General features: G+C 32.9%; 1 protein-coding gene across 1 annotated transcript; it reads right to left on the bottom strand.

Moving 5' to 3' along the window:
• Window positions 1-23846, bottom strand: LOC106055817 (very long-chain specific acyl-CoA dehydrogenase, mitochondrial-like). The gene is made up of 20 exons (XM_013212289.2): window positions 23380-23846; window positions 21209-21292; window positions 19699-19750; window positions 18499-18595; window positions 15736-15800; window positions 15362-15470; window positions 14191-14417; window positions 13792-13905; window positions 13340-13425; window positions 11777-11871; window positions 11281-11384; window positions 10024-10128; window positions 8926-9012; window positions 8292-8354; window positions 7984-8085; window positions 7585-7682; window positions 6033-6108; window positions 5217-5289; window positions 2314-2462; window positions 1-1197 (listed from the first exon to the last, which is right to left on the bottom strand). The coding sequence occupies exons 2-20, from the start codon at window positions 21268-21270 to the stop codon at window positions 1060-1062; spliced, it is 1902 nt and encodes a 633-aa protein (XP_013067743.2). The 5' UTR covers window positions 21271-21292; window positions 23380-23846; the 3' UTR covers window positions 1-1059.
• Between the last annotated feature and the right edge of the window lie 318 nt (window positions 23847-24164).

Genomic DNA, 24164 nt, shown 5'->3' with positions numbered 1-24164 from the left:
TTTGATTGGAGATGTGAAACAAACATTTATTTTGCATTGACATTAGAATGAAACAATCCATTGAATACTTCCAGCTTCCACACAACCAGATCCATTCTATGTGAATGTACAAAGTCATTAATCACAAACTAACATTCAGAAATAGATTTCTATTTAGTCATGGCACTTAACAATTAATCACAAATTCATGTTTCTATGGCAACAATTAGAAAATGTAAAAAGATCCACAAGTACATCTGTACCTATAAAACAGTTTGCATTGTAGCATCGCTAACATATATACAGGATTTGAAAAAAATATATATATATCTATAGTGTATAATAAATATAAACTTGTGCTCACCCCTCCCAATGTGTAACTCTAATAATACAAACAGAAAAAGCTTATTACAAAGTTGATGTATTCAAGAAAACTTTTTTCATTTCAACTTTTTTTTAGGATTTTACAATTATGTACTAAACTCTTTAAAACACAGTTTGACATAATTGTAAAAACCCAAACATTTAAGGAAATAGACCACAGTTCCTTTTCAGAATAACATTCTAAACTAAGAGTTTTACAAGATTTATATTTGATCAAGTCTTAATCATTATTTTGTATAAATCATTGTCTCATTTTTTCTGTCTGCATAAAAAGATAATAATGATGAAGTATTGATGGACATGACAAATATTGTGACATACAAAATATGGAATAAATATTGTAATATAAAAATATTTTGTTTTATATATATTCAACGATAAACAGTAACATTTTTTTTGTAAACAGCATTAGATAATAAATATTATCAATAATTCTATTTTCGTCAAATATCCTGATCTGATGATGTGACTACCATCGATAAATATCACCAAAACATTTCCACGATCAAATTGACATGCCAACATGTACAAAACCAGTTGTTATCAAGTTGCTTAGGTCCTTTTTTATAAATGTAAAATTTGATCTCTTGAGCAAATCAAAAAAAGTATTTCATTTCTATACTTTTCAAATTTAGCAGACGTCACTTAGAATCATTGCTGAAAGTGTCATCTTTAGCTGATAAAAATTACTATTGTCTAGAAGCCCAGCACATGTCGATGAAAGACACCACCAGCACCAACTGCCTCTTTAGAAATGATGGCCAGACTGTCAAAAATCTTTTTAGCATTGGGATCTGTGGCTTGAGTTAAATTGGTCTTGATTCTGTCAGCAGCCTGTGAAAAAAAAAACATAGACTATCAACAAATCGTTTCACAGTGTGAAGTGTTGCAAACAAATAAGATGGACCTACATTTTTTATAAACTGTGAAAGCATAATGTTGCCATGGTAAAGAGATAAAGTGGTAACATAAAACAGAGGCTTAAAATGTCAAAATATTGGTTGAAAAATCTAAATAATCTAAATGAAAGTCTGGGCAAGGGAGTGCAGGAAAGTGATTTAAATGGCATTTCCTATTAATTTATTCATTTCTTTGAAAAGCCAGTTTGAAGTAATTTCTCAACTAAAACAAAATGAAAAAGTCTAAAACAGGATCTAAAAATCTCTCATACTTCAATCATTATTTAATTCATTATCTTCCTCAGCATTAGCATAACACCTGACTATCATACCTTAAGGTAAATATTATTAAAGAAGGATGTTTAAGACTAAATTAACAGCAATGTTTTCTTTCATGAATAGTATATATGTGGTGACTATTTCTTAAAGGAACATTTGCTCTTTATGATGTATATCTGAATCTATTAGACTCATGGTCAGAGTTTTTTTTTACTTTTTTTTTTTTAAATAACAAATATTCAGATGTATTTACAATGCTGTTACAAATCTATATTTAAATATCGAATTATTACCAATGTATAAAAAAAAGACAAAGAAAAGAGACAAAATAACATCCTCTAAATAGAACTTCACATATTGTTTTCAATGTCTCTAAGACTTCAGTATCTTTACATCCGACACCTTCTTAACTGAACTTTATTTGACCTATGCTCTTTTTACTATGAGGCAAAAAAGCCCTGAGGATGCCATGAAAAAGCAATTCTCAATCTCAGTTATAAGAAAATACTTGGCTCTGGTATTCTATGCCAGACCCCATATTCATTTTTTTCAATTCAAGGGAGGTGGAAGGGCAGTGTCACAAGTTAAATGTTGAGAAACGCTAGACTAGTTCAATTGGTCACTTCATACATCTTCAACCTCAATTGATAATAATGTTGTTGCTTTTTTTTTTCATGCTAATCCATTTTAACATTAACTCTTAAAAATGAAATGAAGCATGATAGACATAAAAAAAAAAGCTAAAAACATGAATGATGGTCTAACAACTGACCTCACTGCACCAAACATTACAAATAGTTGCCTCATGAGTAGCTGAGATGTACTTGTTGTTGAGGCTAAGAGACGCCCTGGACAAAACAGCAACCATCCCGTAGATATCAATAGCAGCATCTGCTAACCTCTTCAGTATAAACTGTTCATCTGTGTAGGAGTACAAGTAGGACATTTTAACAATAGACAACAAGCTTCATAAGATATGGTGCCAGTAACCAAAAATGATTTAAAATGGATTTAAAGTGGGAAGCGTGGTCGATAGGCCAAGTACGCTTGAACTTGGCTTGGCTATCTAGAAGGGGGCTCGAGGTTCGACACCCGACTCAGGCAGAGTTGTGTTTACTGAGCGCCTAAAGGCAGCATGGAAAACCAACTCCTAGATACCCCCCCCAACTGGTCCACAAATGAGATTGGACAAAAGGGCTCTGAGCATACTATAAGCATGAAAGTAGCGCTATATAAAAAGCTATAATAAAAATTTTAATTAATGTATTTATTTCGCTTTTTATTTCAAATTTATATTTTCCAAATGTTCATTCCTAAAATATTGGACCACACAGGAACATAATCATTGTTTCTGATAACCATCTGGTTGAATAACAAAAATATGTTCCTTGTTACAAGACAGGTAAGTCACATACAAAAATGTCATTAGCTGTGACATTTCTTGTGCTACATGTATATATATGGCTCCTTTTGTCTCGAAAGGCAATGGATGCGCCCAAGTGAGTCACTGGTTTTGGCTTAATCTTGAGACGGGGCAGAATCTGGTGTGGCTAATCAAGCCAATTCTAGAACGGCAGACTTTGCCACAATTCGTACATGTGTATGCCTCTGATTTAGGGCTAGCAGACAGGGCAGCTTTCTTTTTTTCCCTCTTGATTAAAGCCGCTTCAATTCTTTTGTTCTCAGCAAGGGTTGTCCCAGCACGCACAGTCTGTCTCCATGCACTCCGGTCTTTGGCTATGTTTTCCCACATACTTTCACTGATGCCTGAGGCTCTCATGTCTCGCTTGCAGACATCTCTATATGTTAGTCTTGGGCGGCCCTTGGGTCTGACTCCTTCCACAAGCTCAGCATATAAGATATCTTTTGGGATTCTACCATCTGGCATGCGGGTGACATGTCCGAGCCAGCGTAATCTTCTTTGTGTCAGGAGAGCATACATGCTGTTCATATTGGCCAATCTCAAAACTTCCTGATTGGAGACATGGTCCCTCCAAGAGATGCCCATTATGCGTCTCAGGCAGCGCAAGTGGAAACTATTCAATCTGTGCTCTTGGTACATGTATGTTGACCAGCTTTCACTGCCATAAAGGAGAGTGCTCACAACAAAGGCGTTGTAGACTAGGATTTTGGTCGCTGTGGTCAATTTACCATTTTCCCAGACGCGCTTGGAGAGTTTTGCCAATGCTGTGGTAGCTTTTCCTATCCTTTTTGTCAGCTCGATGTCTAAGTCTAGGTTACTGACAATTGTTGAACCCAAGTAGGTAAATTCCTGCACCACTGAAAGGGTGTGGTTCCCAATTTGTATTATAGGTATTTCTGCGACGTCTTGTGCCAGGATTTCGGTCTTGGAGAGACTTATAGTAAGGCTAAATTCTTGACAAGCAGCTGCTAAGGCGTTCACTAGCTTCTGTAGACCTCCTTGTGAGTGAGATACGAGTGCCGCGTCATCGGCAAACAGCAGCTCCCTTATCAAGATACGATGCCTTTTCGTTTTGGCTTTAAGACGTGCCAGGTTAAAGAGCCTTCCATCAGATCTGCTATGGATGTATATTCCGTCTTCCAGGGATTTAAAAGCACTGGATAGTACGACTGAGAAGAAGATGCCAAATAGTGTAGGGCCAGTACACATCCTTGTTTTACACCGCTCTTAATGGAGAATGGCCTGGAGGAAGAACTTTCAAACTGAACGGTGCCCTGCATGTTTTTGTGAAAAGCTGACACTAGTTTTCTTAACTTAAATAAGTTAAGAAAACTAGTGTCAGCTTTTTTTGTGCTACATGTGAATATACAACAAATACACAAACATTTTTGCTGCTTCTGAAAATTGTGCTATGAAAAAAAAAATTTCAAATTGATCTACAGCATTATAATGTGTATAATCTATTCCAAATGCACAGTTCAATCTTGTTATTTCAGGGTCAACTTGTGACAAAACTGTCACCAGAAGGCTCTAAAAGCATTCAATTGAGATTGAATTTCACTTTCTTGAAATAAAAGCATTCAATTGAGATTGAATTTCACTTTCTTGAAATAAAAGCATTCAATTGAGATTGAATTTCACTTTCTTGAAATAAAAGCTTAGTGAAATGATAGCTTTCATTTATAAACTTTAAGTTTTTAAAATGTGATTGACAGAAGGGAATTCTATGCACATGTAATACTAGTTGGTACTATTGTATATTGTACGATTGTTTAGAAAACTTAAATATGTGGACACCAGTAGGGAAAAATTTGAAGTCACTTATGACCAGTCTCTGTGGAGAGAGCTTGCTGCTCTATGCACGCACAGGAGGATCTAAGTCTAAGTTTAGGCATCACTTCATTTCAGCACAAAGTAAAGATGTAGAAGCCAAAGAGTTAACTAGTGGCTTCTTTTTCCTTTTCACTCTGATGTGCATTAGTTTGGTTAAACAGAATTTCAGTCCAATAAGTTAACAACATGAAATTTATATAATAGAATTTATTTTGATACTTTAGGATTCAATGTGACTAAGTAGTGAAATTAACCAGATTAAAGAAATACTTTCACTTCAAAAACATTATTAGCGAAGAAAAATATCAGAACTTTTAGCAGAAATAAAATATGTTCATGTTTTGAAATGAGTTTAATCATGTGTCTTTAAAAAGCACATAAAAAGCACAAACAACCAAACAATCAATAAGTAAACTCACCAATGATTCTTTTGTTGTATTTCATCAATAAATCTTCCACAGTTTGACCAAATGAATCGATTGCTTTAGCTGTCTGTGAAAGAAAAGAAATGTCTCATTTCAAATGGAGCAACTGAAGACATTAAGTACAAATGTTACTTCTGAACAAAAAAAAACTTCCAGAGAAGAAACAGTTGATCAAGAACGTGAAGCAGAAAGAAGACTCCATTAAGTTTGTCTACTGGGCACAATGAGTGGCAAGAAGTGAGCTCAGGATTGGGTCAAGTGCTTAGCTTCTGAACTGAGGAATCTCAAGGTAAAATTTTAGTGAAGACTGACATTTTGAATTTCTGGATTTTTATGACACCTCTCAGTCCACACAACTCTAATGGGTACTTGACATTAGTTGGGAATAGTATAGGCAGTTGAGAAGGCTACATGACACCTTTATTAACCATCAGCGATACAAACAGATGATCTTTACATCATCTGCCCAACAGATAGCAAGATTTGCTTGTTTTGTTGTTGTTTTTTTTCCATGTTTTCTGAAGTTCCTTTAGATTCTGCAGAATGATGGGAGATGGCAGTAGGAAGGGTTTGAACCCAAGACTAGTGAAACCACCAAACAATAGTCCAGAGCACTTACCACACAAGGTTGGTCTGAAAGGGGTACTTTACATAACGAAAACATTTTTACAAACTTGCAATGAGACTAACTCTAAGCTCCTGAAAGTGTTATGAATAAACTCTGTCCCTAACTGAAATGTTTATTGTTATTGTTTGTAACAAAACAAAGTATAACAATACATAGGTCTAGGAAATAATATAAAAGCTCACCTTGTCACCAGCAGAAGCCAAATCTGAGTGTACATATGGGGACAGAGAAACATTGCCAGTGGACATGCCAACTAATCTTTGAAGATGAAAGAGAAACATATTTTTACAAAGTTTATATCAGCTCATTCTGTCTGGTAAAAAGTGTTTACACTTCATTTCTCCCACACCCATTCTCGGATCAGGCTGAAACTTCGCACAATTATTCATTGACATAGACAAGACATGAATCAATAAAAAAAAAGTAACCAATTAGACAATTAATTACTGATAATTCATTATTTTGTTTAATAGCAACGAGGAAAACTAATACTTCATTATTCACATATATGGCTAAATTTGTTGGGTTTAGTCCACTTAAATAAGTGTTAATACCTATTCTCCCTCACGCATTCTCTGATTAAGTTGATACTTTAAACAATTATTATTGTACCTAACAAAACATGAATCAATAAACACAAATACACAGTAATTAGGTATTTAATTATTTTGTTTGAGGGAAATAACTTTTACATTATTGGTAGATATAGTTTTAAGGATGGAGTTCTTTCCTTTTAGATAAGCTTTGGGTTTGTTTTTTTTTTTCAAAAAAGATTTTTTTTTAATTTTGCTTTGTTAAAATTAATGATACTGATTTCTTCTTCTTCGTTCTCATTGTTATGTTGGAGTGTTCAGATGACTAGACCAATACATGAGATTAATTGTGCAGTGGTTTCCAAATCAGGGAGCTCTCCATATAGTTTTCTTTCTATTGGGGTGATTTGGGGCCAATGTCTTATATGGGCCATGATAATGATTGATATAACCTGATTCTACAGCAACAGTCATTATATTATTGACAGTAGTAACAAATATTCTCTATAAGTTAACTTAGTGCCTTACAAAAACAAAAAGTGAAGTTTAGCCTTAATTATATTCCTTGAAACAGAGATGGTTATCAAGTGAACCTGGACTTTTAATTTTAAATGTTGCCAGCTAAATGCAGAACTAGAGAGGATGATCCTAGCAATGGAATCGAGATGTTAGAGAAGGATCCTAGATATCACCCACAAATACCACATCACAAATGAGGAAATTTGGAACAGGATCACAATTGGACCCCACAATGACCTGCTGACTAGTCAGAAAATGCAAATATAAACTGTATGGACAAATCACGACATCCTTAAGGCTTACAAACAGAGAAAGCGATGGAAAGGCAACATAAAAAAACTGCACGAGCCTATCACTGACGGGTTTCTAGTCAAGGCAATAAGACTGGAATGGAGAAAGTCAAAAGACTAAGGGATAATTGAGGTAAGAAGGCCAGCACAATCACCATCTCCTATACATCCCTCTTAAAACTATCAGGTGCCAAAGATTTGTTTGGGCTGTACTTAAAATCCTGAATACAATACCATCCTTCAGAGGATCTCAAATTGCAGCAGAAGCTCAACATATGACAGTCACTTTTCCCCAATGTTACCTTTTGAACTTGATGGAAATGTGAATAAATTTGGCTAATCCTATTAAAATGATATGTTTTTGTTTATAATGATGGTATAGTCATGATTACCTTTTAGCTCTTTTAGCCCCAGCACCTACAAGAAGGCCTAAATTGGCAGCTGGATTGGACAATGCCTTTTGTAACTCTTTAAGCTGACTTCCAGCATACTGGGGAAAAAAAAATAATTAAGAAACTTGAGGTCAAAATGATACAGATATAACTTTATTAAGCTTAACAAAACAGCAGCACATCCTTAGCTGGCAGACAAAGTTGCTTTGGGCAACAGCATTTTGCATTTACTAACATCATTGAGCAGCATTAGAAGCCTACCGTAAATACAACAGTCTATCACAATAAGACTTAACATATTGTTTGAAAAGAAAATCATAGCATAAGAAAAACGTTGAACTTCAATGGACATACATTCAAAGTAAAATATCACATCAAACACAAGATATTATTACAAACCTGTATCCCAGTCAATGCTATAAATAGCCGAAGAATGTCATTTGTGCCTTCGAATATTCTAAATATTCTGATATCTCTCAGGACTCTCTCAACACCAGTTTCCTAAAAGATAAATTATCGTAAATATATATTATTGTGATTAGGTCATCAACATGTATGTTTGTTTCAAATTGTTTTGCTAATTAACTTTTTGTATTAGTTTCAAATTGTAAAAAGTTCAACCTTGAAACTGGTACATTTTGTATTGATTGAATTGAGCTTATGGTTTGAAAAAAAGATGCTCAGAAATGCAAATATGAACAACTCACCTTCATGTAGCCCATGCCACCAAGAATCTGAATGGCTTCATCAGCACAGTACCAGGCACTCTCCTGTTAAGGAAAACACAAAATAATGTCTTGTTGTCATTGGTCTTTATAATCCAAAAACAGATAAGACTTTTTGTTTTGAATATAAATAGCAAGAGTAAAACAAATGTAAGTGTCAAAGATTTTTAAAATTATAAATGAAGTCATAAACAAAAAGAGGAAAGCAGGTAGGCTCAAGGAAACTTGGAAGAGGTTGGTCATCAGTGAAGCTGAGGATACTAGAATGACATGGGAGCATATAAAGAAAGCTGCTCAGAACCGAGTTTGGTAGTGAGGTGTGGTAGCTACCCTATGCGCCCATGGGGGTTCACACGAATAAGTCAAATCATTAACAGCACTTAGTCTATAATGGTACACAAAGTAGTTAAGGACATACTTTGTTAATTTTGATATAGATGAAATCATTGTCAACTGGGAAGTCAAATTAAGTAAAAACTTTTTGTAAGAATTCTCCAATTGCCTCTTTTCAAAAGTTATATATTTCTCGTCCCAGTTTATTTCAGAGATGCTCTTCAAATATTATCAATTGTTAAGTAAAAGTTAAATCTGACAAAAAACAACCAATGAAACTCACAGAAGCAAATATTTTACTAATGGCTGCCTCAATCTGAAACTCAGTGGAGCCTTGGTCCATGTTGGCAGAGATCATGTAAGCCATCGACTGAAACAAACCAAACATTTTTTTTTTAAAGTTTTCTAATAAAGTATCAGTCAAAGGACATTTTGTACACCATCAATTTGTCACAAAGGCACCTTTGCATACAATCTTAAAGTCAGAAAAAAAAGACCTATGAAGTAATACAGTGAAAACCTAGTTAATTAAATAATTTAAAAACTTAGTTAATAAAGTCAAGATACTAAAAATTATAAAATAAAAGCTATAAAAAAAACATTTGTCACAAAGGCACCTTTGCAATAATCTTAGAAGTCAGAAAAAAAAAGACCTATGAAGTAATACAGTAAAAACCTAGTTAATTAAATAATTTAAAAACTTAGTTAATTAAGTCAAGATACTAATAATTATAAAATAAAAGCTATAAAAAAAATACCAAAAGTTAATTAAAATGAGTCAAAAGAATGAATTTCTGTAAATGTAGAAAAAAGATTGAAAGATTGGCATGTTGACACAAAATATCTTATTCCCTCTTTAAATACATTTTTATAGAAAACCTTGAAAATTGAGAAGATGGTCCACAAAATTGGAATTGAAAAAAAAATGCATTTATTTAACTTAAAATAAACTGTGAATTGCAAACTCATAAAAAAAAATGAAATACTGAATCTGAGTTGTGTACTAGTCTAAGTCACACCTTATTTTGAAGATTTAAAAAAAAATTAATCCATAAATTGATGGCACAGCTATTAATCACATGCCCTTTTGTCATCCACGCTACCCTTACCTGCCCCACATGAATATGATTACCTAACCCGAAACTGCAAGATAAGCATGTTAGTGGTATCAGGAACAAAAGGACAAGGAAGTGTCCTACACAATAAAAGTCAAGCAGCAAGAGATGCTGCAGATCAAAAGGAAGACAACAGAAAAGATTCTCTAACATTAGAAGTTGTAGAGTCCTGCAACAAGCAGTGAAGTAAATATATAGGCGGCAGTATTCCTATTTTCTTCTTAATTCTGGCACAGCCAATCTGAGTTTCTGCCAATTTGAAATACCTCAGTTACATATTGTAGTATAGTCATCCTGGCAATTTTTTCTTGTATGGCACCGAAAGATTCAATTTTCTTTCCAAACTGTGTTCTGTTGGAAGCATGGTCTACCTAAAGAAAACAAAGAGTTGTAATAAACAACAAACAGTTCAATGAATGTATTCTACTGAATCAATAAACAACAAACAGTTCAATGAATGTATTCTACTGAATCAATAAACAACAAACAGTTCAATGAATGTATTCTACTGAATCAATAAACAACAAACAGTTCAATGAATGTATTCTACTGAATCAATAAACAACAAACAGTTCAATGAATGTATTCTACTGAATCAATAGACAATACACAGTTCAATGAATGTACTCTACTGAATCAATAAACAACAAACAGTTCAATGAATGTATTCTACTGAATCAATAGACAACACACAGTTCAATGAATGTACTCTACTGAATCAATAAACAACAAACAGTTCAATGAATGTATTCTACTGAATCAATAGACAACACACAGTTCAATGAATGTACTCTACTGAATCAATAAATAATAAACAGTTCAATGAATGTATTCTACTGAATCAATGAACAACAAATAGTTTTAGTCTCTCTCAATTTTTAATTCACACCTGATCAACAAAGCTAATTACCCACTATAAGCAAAGTAGTACAAAAAATGGTGTCCTGTGCTTTTTGCCCCCTCCCCCTTTTTTTATACTGCAAATATATATTTAAAATGTTTAAGAATAATGCGGGGAAGGGGGGGGGGGGTAACAAAAGTTACTCTAAATTAGTTTTAGGCACCAAGTAACCACAACTCTTTTAATTTAGAATTTGTTCTAGATAATACTAACAGGTTAGGTAACTTCATGTAGAATTATATTTTTAGCTAATTTGAATGTGGAGTACATGTTTCAATGAGAATTACAATTTCTTAGAGAAAACTCATAAATAAGTTTCCTAGTTTTACAGCATACTACTGTGGCCCTCTCTCACAAAATGGAATTCTAAACTGTTTTTTTTTAATCCCTTCTTCTTATTTATTTACAAGTATTTTAATGATAGAGCCAAAAAACTATGGAATGCTGGGAATTTTTAGCTTTTGATGCTTCAAATAGTTACATTTTTATCAACATCGATACAAAATCTTCCAGATGTTTGTAGATAAATACATTTACATTAAGCTATTTCAAGTTTTGAAATTGTGCTTGAAAACCAAAAATAACCAGTTGGACAGGGATGTAAAAAAAAACAACAACTTACGGCTTTCTTGATACAGTATTTCATTGTGCCAGACAAAGCTGCTGCCATTCCAAATCTTCCATTGTTTAGAATATTCATGGCAACTTTGAAACCATTTCCTAAACCTGGTTCAAATAGTGTTATCATAATTAAAGCACTTTAAAAAAAAATTATTACAATGTTAAATGTTTATAAACATTTATAAAGCTGTATGGAGTGGTATGTTCCTACATTGAGAGAGAAAGACAACATGATCTTTTTTCTTAGTCTTATGTTCATTGTAGTTAAACATCTTGGGAACTTGTAAAAACTGAATAATAATCAACATTTGAAAGCTCCACTCCAGTCAAGCTTTGGTCAAGTTTTTATTTTTCTGCTCTTTTATTTTTCTAATTAGTCTTTTAACAACTACTGAGTAGATTCATATTTTAAAGAATCTCATAATTTTCATAGAAATCAAAGATATTTTTAAGGTATTAAAAAACTATATAAAAAATATTTTTTAAACCTATCGTACCTCCAAGAACATTTTCTGCAGGTATTTTCACATCTTCATAGTAAACTTCAGCTGTGTTGGAAGCCTTGATGCCCATTTTTTTCTCTGGTGGACCACTGAGGATAAAGTATGCAGTGAACACTTCAATAAGCTTTATGTTTCATGATCCCAGGCAGAAAAAATTAATCCTTAAAAACATTTTTTCTATTGGTCACTTCTTTTCTTTTTAAGCAATATCATCACCAACTGTCATCTATTTTTCGTAAGTTCTAGTAACAGTCTTTTTCTTCTATATCTGATTTGTATTCTCCCCAAGGGATCAGCAGAAGTAGAATGTTAGAACTGAATTATAATAATGAATAGGTTTAATACCCAGAAAAGAAAAAAGCAATCTCCACACTGTCAATAGCCATATAAGACATTGGCCCCAAATCACCCCAATAGAAAGAAAACTATATGGAGAGCTCCCTGATTTGGAAACCACTCCGCAGTTCATCTCATGTATTGGTCTAGTCATATGAACACTCCAACATAACAATGAGAAGGATGAAGAAGAAGAACTGTCAATAGGGGATAATACCCACAGCCAATGAAATTTGCAAACCAAAATGGCAAAAAAAAAAAGAACAACCAATACAAAATTTCAAAGTGCATGATGGTATACATCCTACGTCATTGGTAGGTAAAAGTGGACTAAAAAATCTACCATGAAAACTGAAATGTAAAAAATGTGTTTTTCATTAGTTTCTAAAATGAAAACAAAAAAAATAATAATAATATCCTACATGTTGACCACTCTAAGATATAAACTAACCAATAAGAAGTTTCTAACCAATAAGAAGTTTCTAACAAATAAGAAGTTTCTAACAAATAAGAAGTTTCTAACAAATAAGAAGTTTCTAACCAATAAGAAGTTTCAACTATTTCTCTTATGAAATTCCAGCCGTGTCAGCCAAGAAACCATTACTGCCAGGGTAAACAGAGAATACTAAGAGAAAAAGCATATATCAATTTTGCCTATAGTGATTGTCTCTACCAAGGTATGCATAAGAGAAACTGGGGAAAGAGGTTAGTTAAGTTTCACCAATAAATCCTCATCGATAGTGGACAGCAATTGAAAATTAATCCAAGCTTTTTTTTTTGTGACACAGTGCAAGAGAATACATTTCATCAACAACAAAACAATACTCTGAATATAAAAGAAGAAGAAAATATAGGCATGTATTTACTCTTAATTAGCAATAAGACAGGAACTAATAATGGAAAAATAAAATCCAGTCAAACCAAATCTGTCTCTGTTAAGATCTTTCTAATTCGGATGAATCCACATGCTTGGACAAACTTGTACAAGTGCTACCTCTCCCCTAGTGCTATTCCAGCATGGAATGGATTGCCAGAATCAGCCAGGAAAACTAATGATTTAGCAGGAAAACTAATGATTCTTTAATTAACATGCACAACTAGATTAAAACATTGAAACATTTAGAAACTTATTATATTCTCTCCTGAAGGAATGCCTGTAATGTATAAGATAAATATTTAACTAAAGAAATGTAATGCTTGCATTTGCAAACAAAATCTTACTTTGTGACACCCCCAAAACCTCGTTCCACAATAAAAGCTGTGACTTTATCTTTGACTTCTCCAGTTTTATCATCTTTTACAGGACACTGTAGGGAGAGAATAATGGAAAGAGTTTATCAAGCATCTGAAGTTTTTTAATAATGTAAATGAGAGTTACACTACTCCGAGTTTGCCTCAAATAAAAAAAAAATAAATGTAATTACAATTAAATGTCTTGACAGAGCAATTACTTGAGTGTTATGAAGTTGTCTGAAATAAAGAATTTCCACTAATCCAGGTCAGCAAATTATTTTATGTAATTAAAAGTGAGTCGATGCATTTTCACCTCATGGAAATGTAAATAAAAGTATATCTGTCAGTGAAATCGTTTTCATGGTACCCTTCCACCCTAAAAAAAAAAAACAACAACTAAGCACCAAAAATAAAACTTTCACATAATCAATTTTATTTACCTGAGCAAACACAGTGAAGACATCAGCCAGACCCCCATTACTTATCCATATTTTACTTCCATTAAGAATGTAATATTTGCCATCATCTGATGGTACAGCTCTTGTTCTAATAGACTAGAAAAAAAAATCAACATATAAATCATGACATACCATTATTAGCATTCTTCATAACCAATGTTTAAGCACAATGTATACTTAATTTTGACCAATATATGAGCCTAGCACCTTAAGATTAAATCTGAACGTAGCATTGACTGTAATAATTTTGATAACACAAATTTTAAGATGACTAGTCAGAAGTATGTGGACGTATAAAAAAAAAATGAATAAAGGATAAAGTAGGATCTGTCCCTCTTAAGAGAATGGAGAAAATGACAACTCTGTTGAGAGACTACTTACACTAGCATCAGAACCACTGGATGGCTCAGTCAAACAGAATGCTGCTATTTTATTTCCAGCTGCCAAATCTGGAAGATATTTCTCCTTCTGCTCCTTGTTTCCAAACAAGAGGATGCCCTTGAAGCCAATGGACTGATGTGCCCCAAGAGTGATACCTACACCGAGATCATGGGCACCCACTATTTCAACAAGCCTGGCGTACTGTGTGTTGGTCAGTCCTAGACCACCTAAAGATATGTAATCAGACAAGTTGAATATCAATGCACTCTGTATAAAAAGGGAATGAAGACTAAAACTAAAACAATGATTCCATCACAGTTTCAAAAATATCTGTGGCCTTCGGAATTAAGTATGGTCCAAATTTTGATCAGGACCAGAGGGGGGGGGGGGGGGGGTTGAGAGTCTCCATGAGACTCTGTCAACACCCCATGAGACTCAATAAAAGTCCAGCTATTAGCATTTGTCTGGTGGACTTCACTATTCCCATAAGCAAAAGGTTTAGAGTGTTAACTCTGTAAGAAAGTGAGTAATGGAACTTCCAAGGTTCACGCTTAAACTAAAATAGCAATCTGGCATCTTCTTGCACATTGCTAACGCCTAGATGTAGAAACCAAATCCATTAGATGTTCAATGAATTAAAAAAAACATACCAAGCCTCCTCTGCATAAAAAGTTGTTTTTTCTTCGCAACCCACTTAACTTAGACCAATAGTGGATTTAAAAATATTCTTTAATAACTTTAAATCATCTCACAATATCAAGCTCATCACTCAACTTCATATACTAATTCCAGCTATCAATACAATTTTAACTCAAAAGCTTCTACCACAGCAGAATGCAATGTTTACAATAGTCGACAAATGTGGTATGATGTGATATGAAGTTACCACTTGTTTTTTTTTTTAACTTTAGTAAAAGAATAACTTTTTATGTCTTATTCAGTAAAAGAAGATAAATAGTAAATAGCTGGGGAGTTTGTTTGTTTTTTTTTTTTTTTGGGGGGGGGGGGGGGGGGGGGGGAGAGGATTTTCATTTTTTTTTACATAACTATTTGTAAGCTTTTTTAAAATTATTTTTAAAGAGTTACCAGTCTTTGTTTAGGAGTTGGGAAACTGTGACTATCTGGTCAATTATCTCTAATCCCATAAAGGAAATAAATCAGCTCACAGTACCTAACTCTTGAGGAACTTGTAAACCAAAGGCACCCATCTCACGCAAGCCTTGCATAGAGGAATCCTCAACTTTTTCTAAAGAATCATTCTTCAGGGCATCATTTTGTTCCTTTATTGGAAATGATGTGAGAAATTCTTACTATAAACTTTAGAAATAATGCACAGCTGATGGGTTGATAGATACAATTATGATCTACTTTTAAAAGTTGGATATTTAATTCAATGAATTAGTAAAATATTGCCTTTTTTTCTTTTGCATTACAAGTTTCTTTAAATTCTGATATTGATTTGTAACTATTAATTAATCCCAATGAACATTATAATGTTAATGTTTTCATTTCAGTTGTAAGATCTAGTTTTGACATGAGACTCACCTCAAAGAACTTAGCACAAGGATCAACAAGCTCTTGCAGTGTTTGTTTCTGTTCAGACGTCAACACTGGAAAACATCTTTTTTAATAATATTTTTTTTTTTGCAATTACTTAAACATACTATAAAAGTATTTCAACAAAACCTTCTTTAAATAAAGTATCACTTTTGGGGGTAAATTGTGTAACATGAGGATAAATAAGTTCATGAACTTAATAAAAATGGGATTTAAATATTTTAGAGTTGCTATTCATATTAATTACATTTCCAGCTGTATATTTTAAAGCTTGCATTAGCTATATCTAATTAGACTTTTTTGTTCAATTTCAAATCTTATGGAAAACTAAACTTTAATCTCAAGTTTAAAAAAAAAAAGAAAACAAAAAAAAATGACTAAATGTCATGAATTTTGTAAATACCCCAACGTTAGTATCGTCAGTTAGGAGTAGGAGTGCACCAGATAGTACTTTTTGATATCCGGCTGGGGCAGGATATGACCGGATAGTAAAATTTGATATTCGGCCGGGGCGGGAGCCGGATACTTAAGTGTCTTGTTAATAGCTTGTGTTGCTGAACATTTTACGAAACTGTTAAATAACATGTGACCTATAGTGGTTGGTTTTATTTTTTTTTCCTTTTATATACCTTATTGTTTTAAACTCTGTTACTGATTGATTTATTCAAGCTTAACAGTATTTCTAAAAATCTGTATAGCATGAGTGTGTCTGTGTGTATGTACGATGCCACCAACTGTAAAGGATGTGTGTAGGAAGGTCAATGTAAATAATGTTAGTATATATTTAACTAGTTACTAATGTAAATCTCATAAGTAAAGTGTAATCTGCCTTGTATAGTGGTCGGATGTATGTGTTCATGAATTTCAGACTAACAGCCTGGTCAGATATACCTAGTGAGCCTACACATGTAGTCCTAGTGTAGTGTGTATAGTTGTTTGTGTTAACCATCACGCATTGTTTTTTCCTTGAGCATACGCACGCAAGAGTTGGGTGTCAGTCAAAAAAGATAACACATTGGCATGGTCAGTCAAGCATGTAGATAAATTATACCCGTCCACTAGTTAGAGGTCAAGGGTTTTTTAGTTGTTTTTTTTTACACTCCACTTTACACTTTCTTTGTTTGCTAGATCTAACTGCAGTACTATTATTCAATTTATTTAATGCGATTTTAAAATTTACTGTAAGGTTTTCCGTTATTTATGTGTAAAAGTCGTCATAGCCTGAAACACAGTGGCTAAGTACACATCTTAAGTTAAAAAAATAGTAATATAAGGAGTTAATTGACTGTCACAAATTATTAAGAATATTATTATCAAATCAAGACACATATTTGCAGGAATAATATTCAAGTTAACACGTTAGAAAAATTATTTAAACTTAATATTTATTGACAGTGTAATATCCTTTGTTAGCACGTTGTGTTTTTTCATTCTGGCTTATAAATGGTCAATGTCTATCAATATATTGGGTGTCAAGAACCAAAGAAATAAAATAAAGAGTAGGGGGTGTTTAGCTCTCCATTGAAAGATAGCCCTGGTCATGTCTTCTACTAAATAATTAGTTACTGGCTTACTGGGCTATATAATCTCGCAGTTTGTGTTCTGTGTAGCTAAAGGTCACTCGTTTAGGTGTGTGTGATCTTTAGTCTAGCTTACTAATTGAGATTTATGTTCAAGTAACTCGGCACACTTGAAAAGGTGTGGCCTCTAGCCCAACCATGTGATTAAGATTTTTCTCCAAATAAGCAAACTCTTTGTCCGGATACCCGTGTAGATGTTTGGCTTGAAGTCCAGTCCACCCCCCCCCCCTCCCAATTAAGATTAACTACTAAGTAAACAAACATAGCTTACGTCCATTGTATCTGACTTTGGTCACCTGTCAATCAATGAAATCAATGGGATGGACTAAACAAATAAAAGGGGGAGGGAGTTGTTCATCTGGAATTATACCTGGTTACCTTAGAGGTGTGACTATGGTAGTCCAGCCTCCGTAATAAAGATTAACTACTAAATAAACAAATTCAGTTCCCTCGAAAGGTGTGACCTCTAGAGAGTGTCAATACGCTGACATGAAACCTACGTCCATCGCATTTAACTTGTTGTCACTTGCCTATAAAAAAAACTCAATGTGATGGACTAAACAAATAAAAGGGGTGGGAGTTGTTCATCTCTACCTCTGGAGATATACCCGCACAGCTAGACAGACGTCTGGTCAGCATGACGTAGTCAAGGAATGTAGCATTTTAACATGTTAACTAACCTACTCAAAGGTCAAGACAAATTGAAAAAAGTGTCAGCCATTGCTGCTCTGTAAAGCGCATTTATGATGTAAAGTTTCATTTCTATTTATATTAAGTTATTAACACGCCTTGTCTTTATAATAAACAATGTTTGGTGCATATTCATAATGGCTCTATTCTTAAGCACATTATTTTGTTTTAATATAAACATTAATACATTCTACAACAGACATGAATAGAACGAAGTCCACTTTATGCATATTAAATAGGTGTATTTTTTACTATCCGGTTTACTATCCGGTAGTGATATCCGACCGGAGCCAAATAGTACCGGATAGTAAAAAATGCCGGATATTCGGTAGAAGCCGGAGCCGGAGCGACTATCCGGTGCACCCCTAGTTAGGAGAGAAAGAGTTAATAGAAGATATGAATAGCTAAACTGAGTTACTCATATGGAAAAAAAAATATAAATAAAAGATCTAATGGGTAGTCTTTCTTTCTTAAAACTAACCTTCTGGAAAAGGAAATACTTGATCAGCTGAAATCTGACCTCGGAATAAACTGAGACCAAATGATTTGGATTCTGGTTTTTCTCCTGTGCCTGTGCCCTAGTCATTAAGAAACAAAAATAAATTAAGACAAATACAGTTGAAGATAAATATAGAGTAAGTCTCAGAACTACCATTTAATATTAGTGCAATCCTAATTTCATTACATCTAAAAATAGACAATTTGCAAGTTATTTTATATAATTTTTTTTCATGATGTTCCTTCTTCAAATCAAAACTAGGGGACATCATCTTGGGGTGTGAATGCAAAAAAAAACAAAAAAAAAACTAAGCTTTGAAAAATAATTAATAGCAATAAAAACATTTTCAACTTGCCATACTTATGCATCATAATATACATGATTACAGAAACATTATTATGTAGAAAGGCTTAAAAACAAATCTGTCTTCAAAAAGTAAACTCTAGACAATTACATAGGATTACATTGTTCTGATTCTAACACTAGCAAAAGCCAATTGTGGATGTTCTGCCACTACACACGTTCAAAAGATTTCTTACAACTCTTAGTTTACTGACTACATGTAAATTGTGGTCACTAAACTTACAAATGAGTAACAAACTTAGTAAACTCTTCCACCCAAGTGAAATATTCACTAACAGAGTTAACAAAGTAGCTCATAATATTTACTTACAAACTAATTCAAGGCAGTTAATATTATTTTTTACTAAATGTCATGAATTTTGTAAATTCTATAATTATATAATTTATACTTGAATTTTAGTAAAAGAAAAAAAAGTAAAGTTCCCCTTTCAGACCTTATAGTCTATAGGGCCAGATGATGTAAAAGTCATCTGTTTCTGTGGCCCATGATTAACGAGGGGGGTCATGTGGCCAGCACAACGACCAACCGCCTTTACTTTTCCCCAACTAATGTCAGGTACCCATTAGAGCTGGGTGGACTCAGGGGCACCCAAAGATCCAGAAATAAAAAATTCACCAGGATTGGAACCTGGGACCCCCAGTTCGGAAGCCAAGCGCTTTACCACTCACCACCGTGACTTATAATAATTACCATTTTAAAAAACTTTTAAAGTAAGACTTCCTTTAATTTTTTTCAATTTCTGTGGCAGTTTTATAAGTCATTTTTTTTTATCAATCTATACAAAGTTTTGGATATGACAACCAAGATAGCATAAATACCTTAGGTGATGTTGATCCTGCCATACATCGTACATCTATCTGAGAAATAAATCTGTTGGGAAAAGAACAAAAGCACAGATTTTTTAATGTGAATTTACTAGATAACCATCTAGCTAAATATAGCAACGGTTTGAGTCATCTTCAAACAACAGTTTGGCAGAACAAGTTTCTTTAAATACTGAGAAAAATTTATACGAGCCATGCAGTAGTTTTTACAAATCTTTTGAATGGCACTGAACCAGAGAACTTTAAAATGCTGAGACATTAACTTTCACAGTACCAACTTTCAAGGCAAATACAATACAGTTTGATCCAAAAATAAAATATGTACCTTTTTTGAAGTCCAGAATTTTAAAGAAATGTTTTAAAGTTGTTATTTGTTTTTTATTTACAGTCACAAATTTTTTTTTTAAATTAAGATGTAAAATGTTTTTTTTTAATATGATTCTGATGTTCCGTCAGAAAGAAAGATTATCTCCTAACCTAAACCTCCTGTGTGATGGCACGGCCTTCAAGATGACAGCCCAAAGTGTATAGCATATAAATTGACCAGACAACCACATGCAACAGCCTGGTGGTGTGGTATGCGCTAGGACTGTCATCCCAAAGGTCTCAGGTTTGAACCCTGTCAGCTGCCCCCTTCCATCGTATTGCAAGACGTTTGGGCTAGGATGTAATAATCTTCAAATCTGAAGGAACATCAAAAAACATTAAAACAAAACAACTGGCTCCTGTGACACTGTAAATGCCTGGTCCAGTATGATAAAATGTGTTAAATTTAGTATTAAATTAAATTTAAATAAACAAGCTACAATTCATTAATGCTAATTTTGATGAATTCCATTCTAGGAACTTCGATTTTAAGGTCGCTGACTATTTTTTTGGTCACCGGAAACAATAGCTTTTATGCAGCAGTACTGAGGAGGATAAGAATTCATATCTCATTCCAATCTGATTTAGTTCTCAAAATTATGTTTGAAATGGATCAAAAATGTCTAATTATTTCACATGGACAATAGATCAAGTTATTCTGTGTTATTCCATTATCTTTATGGTGATCAGGCATAATACTGGTAAGTTGACCCCCATCATTTTTTTTATTAAGCTTGGCTACAATGTGACATATGAATGATATTTGAACATTGAAAATTTGAGTCTTTGTTTTTATTTAAACACATTTCTAATCATTATCACCAATATATTCAAATTTTGAGACACTGCATAATACAATGTCTCAATAACTGAATATTGGTGATATTGTTAAAAATGTGTATAAATAAAAAAAAAAACTCAAGTTTTAAAATATACTATACTTGATATATAGGCTTACATAAACTCCTTATTCTAATAAAGATCTAGAGCCTAATATTTAATTTAGAAATCTAAATTAGTCTCTAGGCACTCTAGGCCTATGACAATTTATGAATTTAAATCTAGAATACATAGATCTAAAATGTCTATATATCTAGACTTTCAATTTTATTAATAAGTTGAGTGTAATATACTTTACCCTAATTTATTATTTCCAAGTGGTCTTCCTACTTTCAGAAGTAGCTGAAGGCCTCGAAGCATTTTGAATGATTCTGTCCAGAGACTGAAGAGATGTTTTTTTAAATATTGATTTGATTAGATCTAGATACTAGATATCTATACTTATAATTATAATAGAGTATATAAGCCTTTAGTGGCTTTAGTTATAGATCTAGAATCTAGATAGTAGAATGATTCATACTAATAACTAATTATCTTTCTAAATTTATAAAGTAAATTTCAGTAGTCAGTGTCAGTAGTCACTATAAAATGACAGGTTAGGTACTTCAAACATTCAAAACATGAATGAATGATGAATGAGTTATTTAAGTTATTTCAAATTCAATTTCATAAAATATTTAAAAATAACAAGGACAAGGTACAAGAACAATAAATGTCCTGATTCCTGAATTCTAAAGAGTAACACTAAAGTTAGAGATCTACCTAGATGATAAATCTAGATCTATATCTAGATTCTAGATTAGCTAAAGATCTAACAATCTAACAACAGGAACACTACTGCACAACTAACAAGTACGGCAGTACGGGGTACTACTGGGTACAAGAAATAGAATAGATCTATCTAGAATAGATGTGTAGAATAGTTCTATACTATTAGTATTAGATCTATAATTATAATCTAAATCTAGAATACTAGATTTATCATAATTTATGTCTAGATCTATCTAATATTCTAATCTTACTAAATTTAAATTTTTATTCTAGTATTTCTAGAAGTAGATATATTCTAGAATCTAAATTCTAAATCTAGATCTACTAAGATCTATAGTAGTTTATTTAATTCGGACACTACATGAATTCGGAATTCGCTGTTTTTGTGGTCATTAAATAATTATTTTAATATTTTTTATAAAACTAGCTCGCTGTATAATGTGCTTGTCCATTTTCCAATGATTCTGACCCAATTTCCTTCCATTTAGCTGTCTTTTTATGTAAGAAAAACGAATTTCAAATTTGTAAGTCAGGTTGTTGTATTTTCCTATGTTACCCAGATGACTTTACCTCTTCCTAGGGTTAAGACTATATTTTTTGATTGGCTAAGTCTATACTAATGAGCCCGGCAATATTTATTCTGTTTTTGGAGCTGATTTATTTGATTCATAAGTCAAGTTGTTTGATTCCATAAAAAAAAAATTAATAGGGTGACCGAATTAAATTACAATTTTCTTACCAAAATTTATTTCGGACAGCCAGTTTTGGAGATAAATAAAAATGATCTTATATTATATTTGTTCGTTTGTTGTTGTTTTTTCAATAGAGAATTAATGGGCAAATGTTTGGAGTGAAGTTAAATGCTTAGATCTAGACCTACTAGATAGATCTAGATTTATATAGAGAGAATATATAAAAGAGGATTCAGTTAGGCAAGAATGGCTATCCTAACTGTACTATACTACAAAAGATCATCTGTATTAGAAATTTATTAAATTAATAAACAAAAAACACAAACATTCAACACACATCTAATCATGCAAACAGAAAATGTCTAAAAGTCAGTATAGAAGTCAGTATCAAAGTGACCTAATTTAGGTAGAATAAGTGTGTTCATATTTTATTTTTTGTGTTCGTATTTATGCATAATCTTAAAACATCTTAATGATTTAATGTGAGGGGCTATGCCTGGGATCTTAAAATTTAGTTAATGTTAATATAGCATTATATAATATAATCTGAGTTTATTGATGCCGAAATATAGAGACTGTCCGAAATAAATTATGATGTCCGGAATCAAATAATGTGGGTCAAATTTGTCTGAATTAAATGAAAACAAACGGCCTCTTTGACAAATAATAGGTTAGCCTTAGGACTTAGGGGTACAAATATAAGACATAATAAGTAGTCATCCTTATTCTCCTTAAACTAAAGAAGATTTTGATACTTCGAACAATATTGACATTGTCAAATAATGCGCTGTCAAAGTCAAACTTTCAAATTTGGGCATATAGGCCTAGTATAGTATAGGTGTCCGAATTTGGCGAATAGCATAAACTACTCTAGATTCTAGATCTAATTTATAACTAATTATTCTGAATTATGGTAATAAATGTAATATGAAAATATCTAATTATTATTAAACTTAACAGTAACTAAGTTGAGTAAAAACTGCCTTGAAATTGACTTCAACCTTACCTTGTAGATCTAGGCTCTAGGGCTTGTTTAAGTTGTTAGCCTTGTGACACTTGTGACGCCTTGTTGTTGTAACTGTTTTGTTTACACTAATTACAGTAGTTTCAAGTTTGTCAAATTAAGTTGTTACTAGACTTGTTCACTTCGTTGAATTGTAGAACAGCCTGAACAGGACATCAGAAGAGCCCAGAACAGTTTTGTAAACACATTATGAATTATGATTTTAGATTACAATTAACACATTCAGTCATTCAGAATAAAATTCAGACGTAGAGACTTGAGTCTACAATCTTATCATATTAAACTTTGGCTCGAACGTGACACATTTAAAAATAAATTTGGACTTTGTACAACTTCAACTGGCCTGTATAGACGCCTGGATCAAGATTCTAGATTACATTCTACACTAAATCGATCTCAAGAAAAATTGTTTACTATAACTTGGCAATTTGTCAACTCTGATTTCGGAAATTCCCGTACCAAAATGCCAACTATTATTTAATTGTAGTAAAACAAATCTACAGCATGTAGTATATAGGGCATAGGCCCTACATATAAAAAAAAAATGATATATCTACATCTTTATGTGCAATAGTGCAGCTGTTCCCTGACTAGTTCGAAGGGCAAGGCCTCCGCTACCTATTCACACTGGCGATTAATGGCCAAAAATTAATTCCTGGTTACTTTTTTTTTAAATTATTAGTTTAATTTAAAAAAAAATGACCGCGTCGAATGGACTCGGTACTAAACTATCCTGTGGTGGGCCCATGGCCATGGGCATGCTCTTC

Source organism: Biomphalaria glabrata, chromosome 15 (genome assembly GCF_947242115.1).
Source record: "Biomphalaria glabrata chromosome 15, xgBioGlab47.1, whole genome shotgun sequence".
NCBI lineage: Eukaryota > Metazoa > Mollusca > Gastropoda > Planorbidae > Biomphalaria > Biomphalaria glabrata.
Note: the sequence above shows the minus strand (reverse complement) of the source record. Positions and strands in the feature narration are given on the sequence as shown.